Raw genomic sequence first — 19,066 nt, 5'->3', positions numbered from 1 at the left:
GAAAGAAATGAATTTGAGTCAGTGCTTGAGGTGGATGAACCTAGAGCCTGTTATACAGAATGAAGTATATCAGAAAGAGAAAAACAAATATCATATATCAATGAATATATACAGAATCTGGAAAAATGGTACTGATGAACCTATTTGTAGGGCAGAAACAGAGACACAGACATAGAGAAGAGATCTGTGGACACAGCAGGGGAAAGAAAGGGTGGGACGAACTGAGAAAGTAGCATTGAAACATATACTTTACCATATATAAAATAGATAGCCAGTGGGAATTTGCTGTATGACATAGGAGCTGAACCTAGTGTTCCGTGACAGTCTAGAAGGTGTGAGGTGGGACAGAGGTTCAAGAGGGAGGGGACAAATGTATACCTATGGCTAATTCATGTTGATGTATGGCAGAAATCAACATAACACTGTAAAGCAGTTATCCTTCAATTAAAAATAAATAAATTTTTAAAATATCAGCCTGTGAACCTCTTGTCAGTTTCCCCTCCATTAAGTGGAGACCATAATACCTGCCTTGGCTGACTTAAGAACAGTTATGAAGAAAATAAGATATCACATGAAAAAAACCAAAGCAAGTCCACCTGCCAGTGTAGGAGATGCGGGTTTGATCCCTGAGTTGAGAAGATCCCCCAGAGAAGGAAATGGCAACTCACTCTAGTATTCCTGCCTGAATAATCTCATGGACAGAGGAGCCCTTTAGTCCACAGCATCACAGAGAGTTGGACATAACTGAGCAGCTGAGCACACACACACAGGCAGCACTACTCTATTTTACTGTTACTGTTACTAAAACAATAGCTATGATTAAATAAACTGATGCTACGTCTTTCAGTTAGTCTGCATTAAGAGGAGATGATAAAACAGAGATATGGTTACCAAACTTATGGTTACCACAGGGAAAGAGAGGTGAGGGGGGATAAATTAACAGTTTGGGATTAGCAGATACAAACTACTATATATAAAATGAACAACAAGGTCCTAGTATAGCACAGGGAACTATATTCAATATTCTGTAATAAACCATAATGGAAAAGAATGTGAAAAAGAATATATAACAGTGTATATTATTACATATATATATAACTGAATAATAATATATATCATATATATATATAACTGAATCACTTTGCTGTACACCAGAAACTAACACATTATAAAGCAACTATACTTTAAAAATATCTAAATTAAAAAAAAAAAGAGGAGGTGAAAGAAGTAAGCCTTTTATAACTATGTGATAATGTGAATATGGCAGTGACTTAGCCTGGTCAGACAAGACTCCCACGTCTCAGATCAATAGTGGGAATCGGCATCATTTAGTACTTTGAGTGGGCATCTCATCAGGGCTGCTAAAGAGAATAAAGGGGCACTAACCAAGATGAAGTGATCTGCCCACAAACAGGTCCTATTAGCAATAAAACATTCAAGTTCCAAGAATCCCTTTCCCAACAGAAGCCCAGCTAGGCACCGGTCACTTACTGGGAAGCCTTCAACTGTCTTCATGAGCACCTCCCTACACATCCCAGGGTGCGAAGGTGTCAGCCGTGGCTCAGGGAAGAGAAAGTCCCGTGTGTTTTCTTCATAGTAGGCCAACTCTTGCCACACTACAAATAAAGGAGAAAATGCATGAGTAGATATATATTCTGAAAATGATGTTATCTACATCATTTAAACAAAATAAAAGTTGGACCGTTGATGGCAGAGATGACACTCAGATAAAAACAGATATTTTGATCACAGCACCTGGTATTCAAGAGGCAATGTCTTCCACTACTTTTTATCTCAGGCATGATTTTCAAATGCCTTCCCAAGCATTGATCTAAACGGGCTCCCCAAAATAAAATAAAAAAGAACATCTCTTTCCATCCATCCATCCTTCCATTCTTCACTTTGACAAATGTTTTCTAAGGACATACCATGGGCCAGGTCCTAGGGATAGAGCAGGAACAAGGTAGACAATGCTGTTCACCCAAAGGTTACAGTGTAGACTAGGGTTCAGTAGATTCTGTGGTGCAGGAATGTCAGTGTCCCAGTGGCCTAGAGAAAAGCCAGAGCTGTGGCTCTCAGCAGGACTGATACCAACCCCAGGAACATTTTGTAAATCTGTGGGGAAATTTCAAGGGCAGGAACCAGAGGTCAGGGTGTCTTGCAATGCCCAAGGCACTCCTGCATAACTTTCTAACATCCTACAGACATTCTTTCAGGCAAGAAAACCGTTTTACAATTATCTGAGCCTGGAACCTAACTGTTACATATAAACACAAAGCATTTTTTTTTTGCACAATTTAAAAATACACTGAATTTTCAGGAATGCAGGTACCATGAAAACTAAGGAACAACTGTATTTTGCTTTGTCTAAATCTTTACCAAGATCCTTTCGGCACTGTGAATACTACAAATACTACAAATCTGAATACTATAAATACTATATACCAAATACTATACCTTGCTCAACATTTACATGTTAGTATACATCTCATTTTATTCTAAATCGCTTTTCTTTGTACTTCTCCTTTATATTATGGCTGAGTATTACACAGATTGTTTGCAGTGAGCTATATAAAGTTGGTTATATTATCTGTGGGGCTTCGCAGGTGGTGAAGAACCAGCCTGCCGGTGCAGGAGACACGAGAGATGCAGATTTGATCCCTGGGTGGGGAAGATCCCCTGAAGGAAGCAATATACTCCAGTATTTTGCCTAGAAAATCCCAAGGACAGAGGACCCTGTTGGGCTACAGTCTATGGGACTGCAGTCAAACACAACTGAAGAGACAGCATAGCACATATTACTGATGAATATTATTTCAATATGGTCAAAAGGATAATATAAAATACTCATCACCAAAAGATCATTTCAGGTGCAATATGATTAAGAATCACTGAGCTAAAGGACAGAAAAGCTACCATCTTAGACACCCTTGCCTACAAAGAAGGTGCTACACAGTGGTTTGGACCAAGAGCACCATCAAAAAAATAATTGTAGTCAGTCAGGAAACTTTACTGTTTAGTGACTCTTAACTTTACTTGTGAGATGAACTTGAATGAGGGTACTTTTTGTTATCTCAAATGTACAAAATAATCAACCTTACATCAAATAATCTGATGGCTTAATGTCTCCCTACATATTCCATTTAATATGAATGTTAGATTCTAACAAGGATCAAAGTGCAAAAAGAATGTATTCTACATTTTTCATCATATTTTTCTACTCCTCCCTTCAAAAACATGCTCCAGCCACAATGAACTGATATGTCTTTCCCTCCTCTGCTATGTACTTCCTCAGCTTATGCTATTTCTTATAAAACATTCTTTCTTCCTTCCAATCCTGTTGAGATATTATATAGTATGTTAGAGATACTGTAAGACACTAACAGTTATCTTACAGTATCTCTAACATACTACAGACTATATAGCCCACCAGGCTTCATTGTCCATGGGACTCTCCAGGGAAGAACGCTGGAGTGGGTTGCCGCTGTCTCTTTCAGGGGATAGTCCTGATTCAGGGAACAAACTTGTGTCTGTCTTCTACATTGGCAGGTTCTTTACCACTAGCGCCACCCAGGGAAGCCCATCTCCAACAAAACAGGTCCAAAAGAGAACTTGATTTTTTCCACAAATAAGCTCTCCCCTACCTTCCTATTAGAGGAACCAGATCTAGGTTCCTCTATTAGGTTCCTCTATTAATCAACCCAATACTCCAGGCTCTATCCTTTGTTCCACTCTTTCACTCCTTATAGTCATCCATTAGCAAATCCTGTTGACTACATCTTCAAAATTAATCTAAATTCTATTCCCTTCTATTGTTACAGCTACCACCATGGTCTAAACCTCCACCTCCTCTCTCCTGGACTGCCACCATGACCTCCTAGCTAGCTAGTCTCCCTGCTTTCATTCTTCCTATACTCAAATCTATTCTCCACATACCATGACATTATTTCAGATTTGACTCTGACCTACTTAAAATCTTCCAACAGGCTTGCTATCATATTAGATTAAAAGAAAAGTATCTCATCCTAGCCTTTAAGACTCTTTATAATAAGACTCTAATAACCTCTCCTCCTTCATTACCACTCTCCTTAATGACTCCATAGCATCCCTTCAGCCCTTCTTGCTGTCCCTCAAACACATACATCAACCTTCGAAGTTTGTCCTGTTGTTTTCCCTAGATGCATGGCCTGCTCCCTTCTAATGAAAGACAATTGTTGTTGTTCAGTCACACAGCCGGGTCTGACTCATTGCAACCCCAAGGACTGCAGCATGCCAGGCCTCCCTGTCCATCACCAACTCCTGGAGTTTATTCAAACTCATGCCCATTGAGTCGGTGATGCCATCCAACCATCTCATCCTTTGTTGTCCCCTTCTCCCACCTTCAATCTTTCCCAGCATCAGGGTCTTTTTCAGTGAGTCAGTACTTCGAATCAGTTGGCCAAAGTATTGGAGTTCAGCTTCGACATCAGTCCTACGAACGAATATTCAGGGCTGATTTCCTTCAGGATGGACTGGGTATATTTCCTTGCTGTCCAAGGGACTCTCAAGAGTCCGCTCCAACACCACAGTTCAAAAGCATCAATTCTTTAGTGCTCAGCTTTCTTTATAGTCCAACTTTCACATCCATACATGACTACTGGAAAAACCACACCTTTGACTATATGGACCTAGGTTGGCAAAGGAATGTCTCGCTTTTCAATATGCTGTTTAGGTTGGTCATAACTTTTCTTACAAGGAGCAAGCCTCTTTTAATTCATGGCTGCAGGCACCATTTGCAGTGATTTTGCAGCCCAGAAAAATAAAGTCTGACACTGTTTCCACTGTTTCCCCATCTGTTTGCCATCAAGTGATGGGACAAGACGCTATGATCTTAGTTTTCTGAATGCTGAGCTTTAAGCCAACTTTTTCACTCTCCTCTTTCACTTTCATCAAAAAGTTCTTTAGTTCTTCTTCACTTTCTGCCATAAGGGTGGTGTCATCTGCATATCTGAGGTTAGTGATATTTCTCCCGGCAATCATGATTCCAGCTTGTGCTTTATCCAGCCCAGCATTTCTCAAGATGTACTCTGCATATAAGTTAAATAAGCAGGGTGACAATATACAGCCTTGATATACTCCTTTCCGGATTTCAAAAGTCTGTTTTTCCATGTCCAGTTCTAACTGTTGCTTCCTAACCACATACAGATTTCTCAAGAGGCAGGTCAGGTGGTCTGGTATTTCCATCTCTTTAAGAATTTTCCACAATTTGTGGTGATCCACACAGTCAAAGGCTTTGGCATAGTCAATAAAGCAGAAGTCTTTCTGGAACTCACTTGCTCTTTTGATGATACAATGGATGTTGGCAATTTGATCTCTATTTCCTCTGCCTTTTATAAATCCGGCTTGAACATCTGGAAGTTCACAGTTCATGTACTGTTGAAGCCTGGCTTGGAGAATTTTGAGCATTACTTTACTAGCGTGTGAGATGAGTGCAATTGTGTGGTAATTTGAGCACTCTTTGGCATTGCCTTTTTTGAGATTGGAAAGAAAACTGACCTTTTCCAGTCCTGTGGCCACTGCTGAGTTTTCCAAATTTGCTGGCATATTGAGTACAGCACTTTCACAGGATTTGAAATAGCTCAACTGGAATTCCATCACCTCCATTAGTTTTGTTCATAGTGTTGCTACTGAAGGCCCACCTGACTTCCCATTCCAGGGTGTCTGGCTCTAGGTGAGTGATCATACCATTGTGATTATCTGGGTCATGAAGATCTTTTTTGTTAGTTCTTCTATGTATTCTTGCCACCTCTTCTTAATATCTTCTGCTTCTGCTAGGTCCATACCATTTCTGTCCTTTATTGAGGCCATTTTTGCATGAAATGTTCCCAGTATCTCTAATTTTCTTGAAGAGAGCTCTAGTCTTTCCCATTCTATTGTTTTCCTCTATTTTTCTTCCACCATAGTTTGGTCTCAGGTCAAACGGGGAGGGAACATAGCCCTGCCTTTCAACAGAAAATTGGATTAAAGATTTACTGAGCATGGACCCACTCATCAGAATAAGACCCAGATTCCCCCTCAGTCAGTCTCTCCCATCAGGAAGCTTCCATAAGCCTCTTATCCTTCTCCATCAGAGAGCTGAAAACCACAATCACAGAGAACTAACCAATCTGATCACATGGACCACAGCCTTGTCTAACTCAATGAAACTATGAGCCATGCCATGTAAGGCCACCCAAGACAGATGGGTCATGGTGGAGAGTTCTGACAAAATGTGGTCCACTGGAGAAGGGAATGGCAAATCACTTCAGTATTCTTGCCTTGAGAAGCCCATGAACAGTAAGAAAAGACAAAAAGATACAACACTGAAAGATGAACTCCCCAGGTCAGTAGGTGCCCAATATGCTACTGGAGATCAGTGGAGAAATAACTCCAGAAAGAATGAAAAGAAAGAGCCAAAGCAAAAACAGCACCCAGCTGTGGAAGTGACTGGTGATGGAAGTAAAGTCTGATGCTGTAAAGAGCAATATTGCATAGGAACCTGGAATGTTAGGTCCATGAATCAATGCAAACTGGAAATGGTCAAACAGGAGATGGCAAGAGTGAACATTGACATTTTATGAATCAGCGAACTCAGATGGACTGGAATGGGTGAATTTAACTCAGATGACCATTATACCTATTACTGTGGGCAAGAATCCCTTAGAAGAACTGGAGTACCCCTCATAGTCAACAAAAGAGCCCGAAATGCAGTACCTGAATGCAATCTCAAAAACAACAGAATGATCTCTGTTCATTTCCAAGGCAAACCATTCAATATCACAATAATCCAAGTCCATGCTCTGACCAGAGGCTGAAATTAAATGGTTCTTTGAAGACCTACAAGACCTTTTAGAACTAACACCCAAAAAAGATGTCCCTTTCATTATAGGGGATGGGAATGTAAAAGTAGGAAGTCAAGAAATACCTGGAGTAACAGGCAAATTTGGCCTAGGAGTACAGAATAAAGCAGGACAAAGGCTAATAGTTTTGCCAAGAGAACACACTGGTCATAGAAAACACCCTCTTCCAACAACACAAGAGACAACTCTACACATGGACATCACCAGATGGTCAGTACTGAAATCAAACTGATTCTATTCTTTGCAGCCAAAGATGGAGAAGCTCTATACAGGCAGGAAAAACAAGACCAGAAGCTGACTGGCTCAGATCATGAACTCCTTCTTACCAAATTCAGACTTAAATTGAGTAGGAAAAACCACTAGCCCATTCAGGCCTGACCTAAATAAAATCCCTTAGGATTATACAGTGGAAGTGACAAATAGATTCAAGGGATTAGATCTAATAGAGTGCCTGAAGAACTATGGGCAGAGGTTCGTGACATTGTACAAGAGGCAGTGATCAAGACCATCCCCAAGGGAAAGAAACGCAAAAAGGCAAAATAGTTGTTTGAGGAGACCTTACAAATAGCTATGAAAAGAAGAGAAGCTAAAGGCAAAGGAGAAAAGGAAAGATATACCCATCTGAATGCAGAGTTCCAAAGAATAGCAAGGAGAGATAAGATAGTCTTCCTTAGTGATCAATGCAAAGAAATAGAGGAAAACAATAGAATGGGAAAGACCAGAGATGTCTTCAAGAAAATTAGAGATACTGGGAACATTTCATGCAAAAATGGGCTCAATAAAGGACAGAAATGGTATGGACCTAGCAGAAGCAGAAGAGGTGGCAAGAATACACAGAAGATACACAGAAGAACTAACAAAAAAGATCTTCATGACCCAGATAATCACAATGGTATGATCACTCACCTAGAACCAGACACCCTGGAATGGGAAGTCAGGTGGGCCTTCAGTAGCATCACTATGAACAAAACTAATGGAGGTGATGGAATTCCAGTTGAGCTATTTCAAATCCTGAAGGATGATGCTGTGAAAGTGCTGCACTCAATATGCCAGCAAATTTGGAAAACTCAGCAGTGGCCACAGGACTGGAAAAGGTCAGCTTTCATTCAAATCCCAAAGAAAGGCCATGCCAAAGAGTGCTCAAACTACTGCACAATTGCACTCATCGCACATGCTAGCAAAGTAATGCTCAAAATTCTCCAAGCCAGGCTTCAACAGTACATGAACTATGAACTTCCAGATGTTCAAGCTGGACTTATAAAAGACAGAGGAACTAGAGATCAAATTGCCAACATCCGTTGTATCAACGAAAAAGCAAGAGAGTTCCAGAAAAACTTTCTACTTCTGCTTTATTGACTACGCCAAAACCTTTTGACTGTGTGGATCACAAGAAATTGTTCACATTAGATGACCAAAATACTGGAGTTTCAACTTCAGCATCAGTCCTTCCAGTGAGTATTCAGGGTTGATTTCTCTTAAGACTGACTTAAGGTTGACTTAAGATTAATCTCCCTGTTGTCCAAGGGACTCTGAGGAGTCTTCTCCAGCACCACAGTTTGAAGGCATCATTTCTTCGGCGCTCTGCCTTCTTTACAGTCCAGCTCTCATAATCATATATGATCACTGGGAAGACCATAGTCTTGACTATACAGAGTTTTGTTGGCAGAGTAATGTCTCTACTTTTCAATACAGTGTCTAGGTTTATCAATGAATGACAGATCTTGGTTTAAATGTCACCTCAATAGAAAGGGAGCAACCCAACCTACAGGACCCTGTCACTCCCTACCATATCCCCCTATATTACTTTCAACCTAATAGTTATCACCAACTGCTATTTTTGTTCAGGCATTCATTATCTGCTACCATGAATGCTCCATGAAAGCAGTAACTCTTCCATCCATCATTAAATTCCTGCCAAGATTGTCCCTAGAAAGGTGTGAGCTTAGGTGTCAGTTACTAGTACAGGGCTAAGCCAAGACAATCTTGCCTGAAAAGGAATCATATTGTCAGCATCTTTCATAGGTCCCTTGAGATATCATTCAAGACAGACATATTAAAACTGAATCACAATGTCCAGAAATGAGTGGAAACTTAGACGAGTGGGATGGGGGGAAGGGTGGGAGGGAGGTTCAAGAGGGAGGGGATATACATATATACTCTTAGCTGATTCATGTTCTTGTACAGCAGAAAACAATACAACACTGTAAAGCAATTATCCTCCAATTAAAAATAAAATTTATGAAAAGAAAGGAGTGGTAAAGTGCAGCAACCCTGTCCCAAGCCTGTGAAATGTGCCTGAGCATAGTACTATTTTATAACTGCTTCTTGAATGAACGGACATAATGATTAATACATTAACCACTCAGTAGGTACTAGTTACGCTCTGTAAGACTGAGTTTCCACAACTGTAAAAAAAAAGGGGGGGGGGCACAGACTAAATGTTCTCTAAAATCATTCATTCATTTTTTAATAATTTCTTTTCATTCATACATTCAAGAAACATGCATTGAGAACATACTATGTGCCAGGAGTTCTAGACACTGGATGGATAATACTAAACAAGATGGATACAAGACCTGTCCTCCTGACACTTAGTCTGTAATTATTAAACAATCATTCAAATAAGCATATGATTTAAAATGATGAGAAAGGGCAGTGCACTGTGGCAGTCCAGTGGTTAGGACTCAGCATTTCCACTGCAGGGGGGCACGGGTTCAATCCCTGGTCAGAGAACTAAGACCCCACATTTTATATGCCATGCAACTTGGCCAAAATAAGTAAAATAAAATGATGATTCAGAGGAAGATAGGGAGAGAGGTGGCAAAGTGTGTGGAATTCTAAAATAAATCTTCTACTTCATTAGTTTCATCCAGGCCTTGTTTTGTCAATGCTCCTTTTAAAACACTTTCTGTGATGGGTATGACCTCCTACCTTTGTTGGCCATAAATAGACTTCCTCATATCAGGGCTCAAAAGTGTCACCTGAAAACAGGAAGTGAAATAACAATTCTTCACCCATTATTAGCAACAAAACACAACTTTTTAATGAAGCCCAGACCACAGTGGTAAAAAACTATTTCTAGGTTCAGACAGAGCTGGTTCAAATCATTGTTTCACCAGTTACCAGCTATGTGACTTTGAGTAAATCATGTGTATTTCTTAACTTCCTTTTCCTCTTCAGGGAAATGCAGAATTCATAATAGCACTTGTCCCTTAGGTCTACTGTGAGGACAAGTGACAAACATGTGAAGCAGAGCACAGTGACTGGCTTTACCTCCCATGATCACAAATGCTCTGTGACACCAGCCCAGCAGTGTTCCCAGCACTACTGGCCTCCATGAACATCGTTTGTTTTCAGCCATACGTTCCTACCGAGAATATGTGGATGCATGGTATGATGCTCTATCATGGGCTTTTCCTTTTTTTTTTCATATGTTTTTGGCTAGTTCTCATCACTAAAAAAAAAAAAAAGTGACAGCTACTGCTTATTATTCCTACATTTAGCAGGAATTAAGATAAAAATGGGAGGTCCAAGAATTGAAAGTGAGTTCTGCTATCTTTGGAATCACAGAAATAAAAAGAAACTGAAAAAAAAGAAGTGAGACTGAAATAGGGTTAGAGAAACAGAAGGCGGTACAGCTTTTCAATTCTGTCTCTCTGGTTTGCTCATTTTCTAAAGATCCAAACTGCCACCCAGTGTGAAAATGTCAGAACACCAAGGGGATGTTACAGCAAGAGCCAAGGTTATAAGTAATAAATAAACATATGTACAGGCTGAGCAAGTCTCATAGGCCAAGTGAAATGTCTGAAAGAGCTCAGTGTTGTTAGTAATCTAATGGCACAGATAGGGAGGTCATCAATGCCATCAGTGAGAAAGATCTCCCCAGAAAATGAAACAAATGAGACTTTAAGAGAAATAATAACTTTAATAACAATATTGGTTCTAGAAATAGCTAATATTTGTAGAGCACATCAGAACTGACAGCTTGTTTCCTTCCCAGTATGGAGTCTCATTTGATTACTTCTTTACAGGTAACTGAGGCTCTGAGAGTTGAAGACACTTGTCCTAATGCCACATGGCAAAGTAAGAATTCAAAACTAGATCACTGGACTTCCATGGTAGCACAGTGGATGAGAATCCACCTGCCAAAACAGGAGACACAGGTTCAATCCCTGGTCCAGGAAGATTCCGCATGCCATGGAGCAACTAAGCCTGTGTACCACAACTACTGAGCCTGCCTGTGTGCTGCAGCTACTGAAACCCACATGCCTAGAGCCAAAGCTCTGCAGCAAGAGAAACCACTGCAATGAGAAGCCCGCGCAAACAATGAAGACCAAAAAAAATAAACATAAATAAATAAATGCTTAAAAAACAAAAAACCAGATCATCTGAGGCAGGAGTTCTTTCCTTGCTGATGCCTAGTAAACATCACTACAAAATATATAAAATCAAGCTCTGATTCAGGGAATGGGTGCCCATTAAAAGAGTATGTTAAAAGCTGGACTGAATATATATGACTTATCCCAAAGTCGAAGTTTTTATTTAAGAGGTCAATAAAAGAAAGCACCAAGCTCATTGTCAAACAGGATTATGCTGGCCCCCGTGTCTATTTGCTTTTTCTCATCCTTGTAAACTGAAGACCCAGGAGTTTTTATTGCTTCTAATCCGAATTACTAGATTTCTTCATTCTTTAGCAGTACAGTCCTACGCAAATCTGAGGTACTTATCTCACAAACTTAATGGTCAGAATATGTCTTAGTGCTATGAAAAAGTATCAGACACAGTAACACTGACAACAAAAGTAAAAAGCAACAATTCAGCCAATGAAGAATTGATCCCTGAGAACCTAAATGTGGCCCATGTGACCCCACAGCACAGTCCACCTGAGACTTTAAGCAAATCATTTTTACTTAATTATCTAGTATCAAGAACCAGCAGATCTAGAGGGCTCATATCACCACTCTATGTCTGGTGCCACCAGCATAATACCAAGAAGTGGCACAGGGTAGAGCATTTTCTGAGTATACCTCTAACAAACAGATGTTGCACAAATTAATGGCTCAATCTATATATATTTGAAGCTGAACAAAATTAATTCTATTGAATGATTCAAGTTTAATCTGACTAAAATTACAATCTGAAATTGAAGGATAATAAAGAAAAAGAAGACAAGTATAATAAAGCCTTCACTTTGTATCTTTTATATCTGATTAATTTCTAAGTTATAACCTATAACCATGCATTCAGTTTTAACACTCTCCAGTCATTACAGTTTTGAACTATTCTTGCAACATTCTCACAGATGGATTTCTAGTCAAGTAAAAAACAAATGGCAGTCAAAAATATATCTGAAGTTTCAGGAAATACATATTCAACCTATATATATATAGTATATATATATGCATATATATATATGTATACATATACTAAATATTAGATATATTTAATATTTATGTGCTTATATGTGACTGTGTGTTTGTCTATATATCTATATATTTTAGGATTGGTTGAATATACTAAATACATTATATATGTTAAATATATTATAAAAGGCATAAAAAAGATAAAAAACAAATTGTTAATAGCAATTACTGTCAATGAATATTGTTGATGAATATGGCCTTTTACTATTTTATATAATTTAGTTAGTTAAAATTTTTACCGTAAGAATATTTAGCTATTGGGTAACTTTTTTAACTCACAAAAAATTAAATAAGACCTGGTCCTGCTTCTATTTCATTAGCAAACTAAAATATAACTTGTCACTTATGATATATGTTTGAACATAAAACTGGGTCAAATTAAAAACTCAATGCCCTGATTTTAGCCTGTCACTTTCTTCCCTCTGTTCTGCCTACTTAAGAAACCACAGACATATATAAGAGTGTCCATCCTCAGACCCACTGAGATCTTAGGGTTCTTGTCTATTTTTAGGAACTGCCTTGGCCAATAAACCAAGAGGAAGAAGAAAGAACGACAGATTCTGGGTCCACTCCATTGGGGCCCTTGATCTGCTCCAAAACCACCACAGTGAGCAGGGCCACAGTCTTCAGAAAAGCCTCCACAGCCACCTCTGCTTTAGCTGAGGTATCTGCCAGGCTCACCTCCTTCTCTCATGTTTTCTTAAGAAAAAGAAAATTTCACACAATGAAATATTAAAATAATGCAAACATATGTATTAAGTATCTGCTGCTAAGTCACTTCAGTCGTGTCCAACTCTGTGCGACCCCATAGACGGGAGCCCACCAGGCTCCCCCGTCCCTGGGATTCTCCAGGCAAGAACACTGGAGTGGGCTGCCATATTCTTCTCCAGTGCATGAAAGTGAAAAGTGAAAGGGAAGTCGCTCAGTTGTGTCTGACTCTTAAGAAGAACGGATTTAAAACTTTGGTGAAAATATCAGGAATTTACACCAAAATGCAATGCTAATATCCAGACATCACTCCACAGGTAATCAAAGGACACTGACTATCATGTTATACAGAAGGAAACAAAACAAACTATAATATAGGAAAGTGGAAACTTTTAAGAAATAAATTTAAAATGTTAAGGTTGTCACAAATCATATCTAAAAAGAAGGGACCAAAGATATGGTTACTAAAATATATTTTAAAGAAATTATTACATACTTTTTAAACACACAAAAAATCCAAATGATAGCATCCAGTATTAGCCAGGGTATAGGAAGCAAGCACACTATATAATGTTAAATGCAGTAAAAATAATGGAAACTTGCTGGGGATCAGTTTACTCCCAGGTTATAAGATATGGTTCAATCTAGCAATTCTATTCTTTACAAATATATCAAGAGAAAAAAATAATTGTTATAAATATAAAGACAAATAAAGACAAAGAAATCCTAATGTTCAACAATATGAATTTAAGGTTCATAGTAACGCTATGGAAAATACATAGCTATTGAAAATGACAAATAAGTTAACTATATGTAACAATTTAGAGTGAAAAAGTAAAACAAAAAATATTATTTACATACTTCTTATAGACCTATAAAAGCACAAATAAATTCATGAAATTATTTTATGATATAAAAAATAATGCTTTTTGGCCTGTTTTTAAAAATTACAATATAAGGACTTCCCTGGTAAGATTCAATGGTAAAGAATCTGCCTGCCAATGCAGGAGACACTGGTTTGATCCCTGATCTGGAAAGATTCCACATGCCATGGGAGCAACTAAGCTGATGCACCACAGCTATTGAGGCTGTGCTCTAGAACCTGGGAGCTGCACTACTAAGCCCATGTGCTGCAGCTACTGAAGCCTGTGCACCTAGATCTGTGCTCAGCAACAAGAGAAGTCAGAGCAATGAGAAGCCCACACACTGCAATGAAGGGTAGCCACTGCTCGCCACAATTAGAGAAAGGCCACACAGCTTCAAAGACCCAGCACAGCCAAAAACAAAATAAATAAACAATTAAAAATTAGTTTTAAAAAATTACAATATAACAGTGACATATAATTGGGGAAGCTAGTAAAAGACAATATATGTGACCTTATTTACTTAAAAAATCCATATCCATATGTTTTTCTAACCACAGAAAAGTATCAAGAAACATGACCACCAAGTATCGCCAAATTATAAATAAAGGTTCCTTCATGATTTGGGAGTGCTTTTTACAAGTCAGAACTGTGAAGTTGGTAAAGGAAAAGGTAAAATGTATGGTAGCAAAAATCAGAAGAGTATGTGAAATGTTTCTGAGTTTTAGGTATCCTCTCTCTTTCTCTCTCTCTCTTTCTCACACACACACAGACTTTAAAATCACCAGATAATCAGCCACATTGAGAAACTCTGAGAATTGGTGTCACCAGGTGGCAGTTACTACTTGCTCACTAGCTCAGGTCTCTTGCATAACACAAAACAAAGGCATTACAGAAGCTTTCCTCCTCAAGTCCCATGATTCCTGCACAGAGGTCACAAACTTTTTCTGCAAAGGGCCAGAGAGTAAAATATTTTAAGCTTTGAAAGCCATATAGTCACAACTAGTCAACTCTCATTGTAACTAACACAAAAGCAGCCATAAACACTTCTATGAATGAGTGTGGATAAAAACATCACAGATGATGAAATTCAAATTTCATACAATTTCCATTAATCAATAAATCTCTTTCTTTAAAAAAATTTTTTCCAACCATTTAAAAATATAAAAACCACAGACAGTTTGGCTGGCAGTTCCTTAAAAAGCTAAACATGGAATTACCATATTATCTATCAATTCCACTCCTAGGTATATAACCAAATATAAGAGAACTAAAAATACATACTTACACAACTTGTACAGGAATGTTCACAGAGGTGCTACTCATAATATCCAAACAGTGGAAGCAACTCTAATGTCCATCAATTGATGAGTGGATAAACAAAATATGGCATATTCATGTAAAAGATCATTAGTCATAAAAAGGAATGAAGTACTGACATATGCTACAACAACGATGAACTTTGAAAACATTTTGCTAACTGAAAGAAGTTAGACATAAAGGGCACAAATTGCCTAATTCCATTTACATGAAAAGTCCAGTATGAGCAAATCAATTAGAGACAGAAATTAGATTAGTGGTGGCCAGGGGTTGGGAGGAAGAAAGAATGAAGAGTGAGTGCTAATGAGTACAGGGTTTCTTTGGAGGGAATAAAAATTCTAAAACTAGATAAGTGGTGATGGCTACACAATCTTGTGAACATACTAAAAATAACTAAATTGTATACTTGAAAATGGTGAATTTTATAGTATATGAGTAAATCTCAGTTCTTTAAAATGTGGAAGCCAATCTTAGCTCATGGGTCATACAAAAACAGACAGCTGGATTTGGCCTGGGGGCTGTAGTTTGTCAACCCTGTTCTAGCATCAACAGAGAAGATGGCTTTGGGCTAAACTCTGACACACACACACACACACACACACACTCACTCCACAAATTACAACCACACACACACTCACTCCACAAATTACAACACCGTCAAAAGCAAATACTTGAAAGAAGCTGAGTCGGGACTTAAAAAATTATTTGATGATTATTACATAAAACTGTGAAAAAGTGGAAAGTCAAAGAACCAGTTCAAGTTATGCTTACTACTATATCAAAGCCATAAAGTTACTCTTCTGAAAGTGGGAAAAATTCAATAGACCAGGTGGGGAGAGGGAGCATGTGTTACAGAAAGTACAACTTTTAAATGCAAGTCACAATTGTGTCATGCCAAAATCCTTTCAAAATTGTTAGATAGCATCACCAATTCAGTGGGTATGAATCTGAGCAAACTTTGGGAGACAGTGGAGTAGAGAGGAGCCTGGTGTGCTACAATCCATAGGGTCGCAAAAAGTCGGACATGACTTAGCGACTCAATGGCAAAAACAACAAAACTAATTTAGAAATTCATTTATTGGCACATTACCTGGAGACACTAGCTGTATTAATTCAAATCTGGTTAGAAAGCCTAAAAAGAAAAAATTAGATTTTAATACTTCAGAATATTGTCAGAGTTTTTCATTAATGACTAAGTGTAAAACTGCCATAACACCCTATTTACATTACTAAAATAATAATAAGTGGCATACCACCAATGAATCAGGTATTTCTAGACCCAATATACTGGGACATGTGGTGAAAATAACTGAGTTATAAAAATAGATTTTGTCCCCTGAAAAGTATTGACAAAATGTGACATTTTCTCTCTCAAAAATATATTCATAAATCACCAAAATAACAATATATTTTTCATTGAAAAAATTCAAAATACTGTTATCCATCAACCTATAAAAACTTACCTTGCTTAAAAGAGTATGCTATATGACTATATAAATTAGACATAAAACAACAATTTTTTATCTTTCTTGAGTTCAAAATATATTTAGAAAGAGTGTCTATACTCAATATGTTTGTTAGCAAATTTGGAAAACCCAGGAGTGGCCACAGGACTGGAAAAGGTCAACCTTCACCCCAGTTCCCAAGAAGGGCAGTACTAAAGAATATTCAAACTACTGGACAATTGTGCTCACTTCCCATGCTAGTAAGATTATACTATTTAATTTCTCAAAGCCACCATTTCTTTACATTTAGGAAAATGGAGATGAAAATAGGGTCTTGAAAGCATGAAATAAAATCATGTATTTGGAGTAGACATCTGTCTTACCAAAGACTTGAACATCCTGTCCAAATTTTAGTACTTTTTTATATTATATATCCTTATATTTCAAAGTTAAGTTTAAAGAAAAGTAAGACTTTATTTCCCAGGGTATCTCACAGCTAGGATACAAGCATATGACTTAGTTTCTACCAATAAGGCACTCCCATTCCAGACTTTTATTCAGAGGTAAACTACAGAAGGAAACTGTAGCTCAGGTTAACATGAAAAGTATCAGAGGGAGAGTGTTTCTAAACTGACTTGAAGGTGACAGTAGCTTCTCCATCTTGAAATATGGTTTTAAAAGATCAGACTTGAGTTTCTTACTCCAAATTTCCCAATAATTTTATGAAGTACAAACGCCCCTCAATAAATTTATTTCTCAGAGGAGCTAAAAAGCCTCTTGATGAAAGTGAAAGAGGAGAGCGAAAAAGTTGGCTTAAAGCTCAACATTCAGAAAATGAAGATCACAGCATCTGGTCCCATCACTTCATGGCAAATAGATGGGGAAACAGTAGAAACAGTGTCAGACTTTATTTTTTTTTTTTTTTTGAGCTCCCAAATCACTGCAGATGGTGACTGCAGCCATGAAATTAAAAGACGCTTACTCCTTGGAAGAAAAGTTATGACCAACCTAGATAGTATATTCAAGAGCAGAGACATTACTTTGCCAACTATGGTCCATCTAGTCAAGGCTGTGGTTTTTCCAGTGGTCATGTATGGATGTGAGAGTTGGACTGTGAAGAAGGCTGAGCACTGAAGAATTGATGCTTTTGAACTGTGGTGTTGGACAAGCCTCTTGAGGGTCCCTTGGACTGCAAGGAGATCAAACCAGTCCATTCTGAAGGAGATCAACCCTGGGATTTCTCTGGAAGGAATGATGCTAAAGCTGAAGCTCCAGTACTTTGGCCACCTCATGCGAAGAGTTGACTCATTGGAAAAGACTCTGATGCTGGGAGAGATTGGGGGCAGGAGGAGAAGGGGACAACCCAGGATGAGATGGCTGGATGGCATCACGGACTTGATGGATGTGAGTCTGAGTGAACTCCAGGAGATGGTGATGGACAGGGAGGCCTGGCGTGCTGCGATTCATGGGGTCGCAAAGAGTCGGACACGACTGAGCGACTGAACTGAACTGAACATGGAAATATCAATAACCTCAGATATGCAGATGACACTACCCTTCTGGCAGAAAGTGAAGAGGAACTGAAGAGCCTCTTGATGAAAGTGAAAGCGGAGAGTGAAAAAGTTGGCTTAAAGCTCAACATTCAGAAAATGAAGATCACAGCATCTGATTCCATTGCTTCATGGGAAGTGGATGGCGAAATAGTGGAAACAGTGCCAGACTTTATTTTGGGGGGCTCCAAAATCACTGCAGATGGTGACTATAGCCATGAAATTGGAAGACGCTTGGTTCTTGGAAGGGACATATGACAAACCTAGATAGTATATTAAAAACCAAAGACATCATTTTTCCAACAAAGGTCCATACAGTCAAAGTTATGGTCTTTCTAGCAGTCATGTACAGATGTGAGAGGCAGACCATAAAGAAGGCAGAGTGCCAAAGAATTGATGCTTTCAAATTGTGGTGCTGGAGAAGACTCTTGAGAGTCCCTTGGACTGCAAAGAGATCAAACCAGTCAATCCTAAAGGAAATCAACCCTAAATACTCATTGGAAGGACTGATGCTGAAGCTCCAATACTTTGGCCACCTGATGCCAACAACTGACTTATTGGAAAAGACAGTGATGCTGGAAAGATTGAAGGCAGATGGAGAAGAGGGCAACAGAGGATGAGATGGTTGGATGGCATCACCAATTCAATGAACATGAACTTGGACAAACTCCAGTGACAGACAGGGAGGCCTGGCTGGCTCTGGTCCATTGGGTTGCAAAGAGTCAGACATGACTTGGCAACTGAACAACAACAACAAGGATATATCTTATAAAGATAAGGTCTATAAGGATAAGAATGCTGCTACTGCTGGTACTGCTGCTAAGTCACTTCAGTTGTGTCTGACCCTGTGTGACCCCGTAGACGGCAGCCCATCAGGCT

General features: G+C 38.7%; 1 protein-coding gene across 2 annotated transcripts in view; it reads right to left on the bottom strand.

The window, feature by feature from the left end:
* The window catches only part of SPATA6L (spermatogenesis associated 6 like), a 74,807-nt gene that overhangs the window by 25,081 nt on the left and 30,660 nt on the right, over positions 1 to 19,066 (bottom strand). For both annotated transcript variants that reach the window (XM_040243308.1, XM_040243344.1), the window contains 2 exons: positions 16,283 to 16,324; positions 1,492 to 1,616 (listed from right to left, as the gene is read on the bottom strand). In XM_040243308.1, the coding sequence (XP_040099242.1) occupies positions 1,492 to 1,616; positions 16,283 to 16,324 (167 nt within the window). The remainder of the gene's footprint in view (positions 1 to 1,491; positions 1,617 to 16,282; positions 16,325 to 19,066) is intronic.

This window comes from Oryx dammah, unplaced genomic scaffold (genome assembly GCF_014754425.2).
Source record: "Oryx dammah isolate SB20612 unplaced genomic scaffold, SCBI_Odam_1.1 HiC_scaffold_1, whole genome shotgun sequence".
Taxonomy (NCBI): Eukaryota; Metazoa; Chordata; class Mammalia; order Artiodactyla; family Bovidae; genus Oryx; species Oryx dammah.
This window is presented reverse-complemented; position numbering and strand designations above follow the sequence as displayed.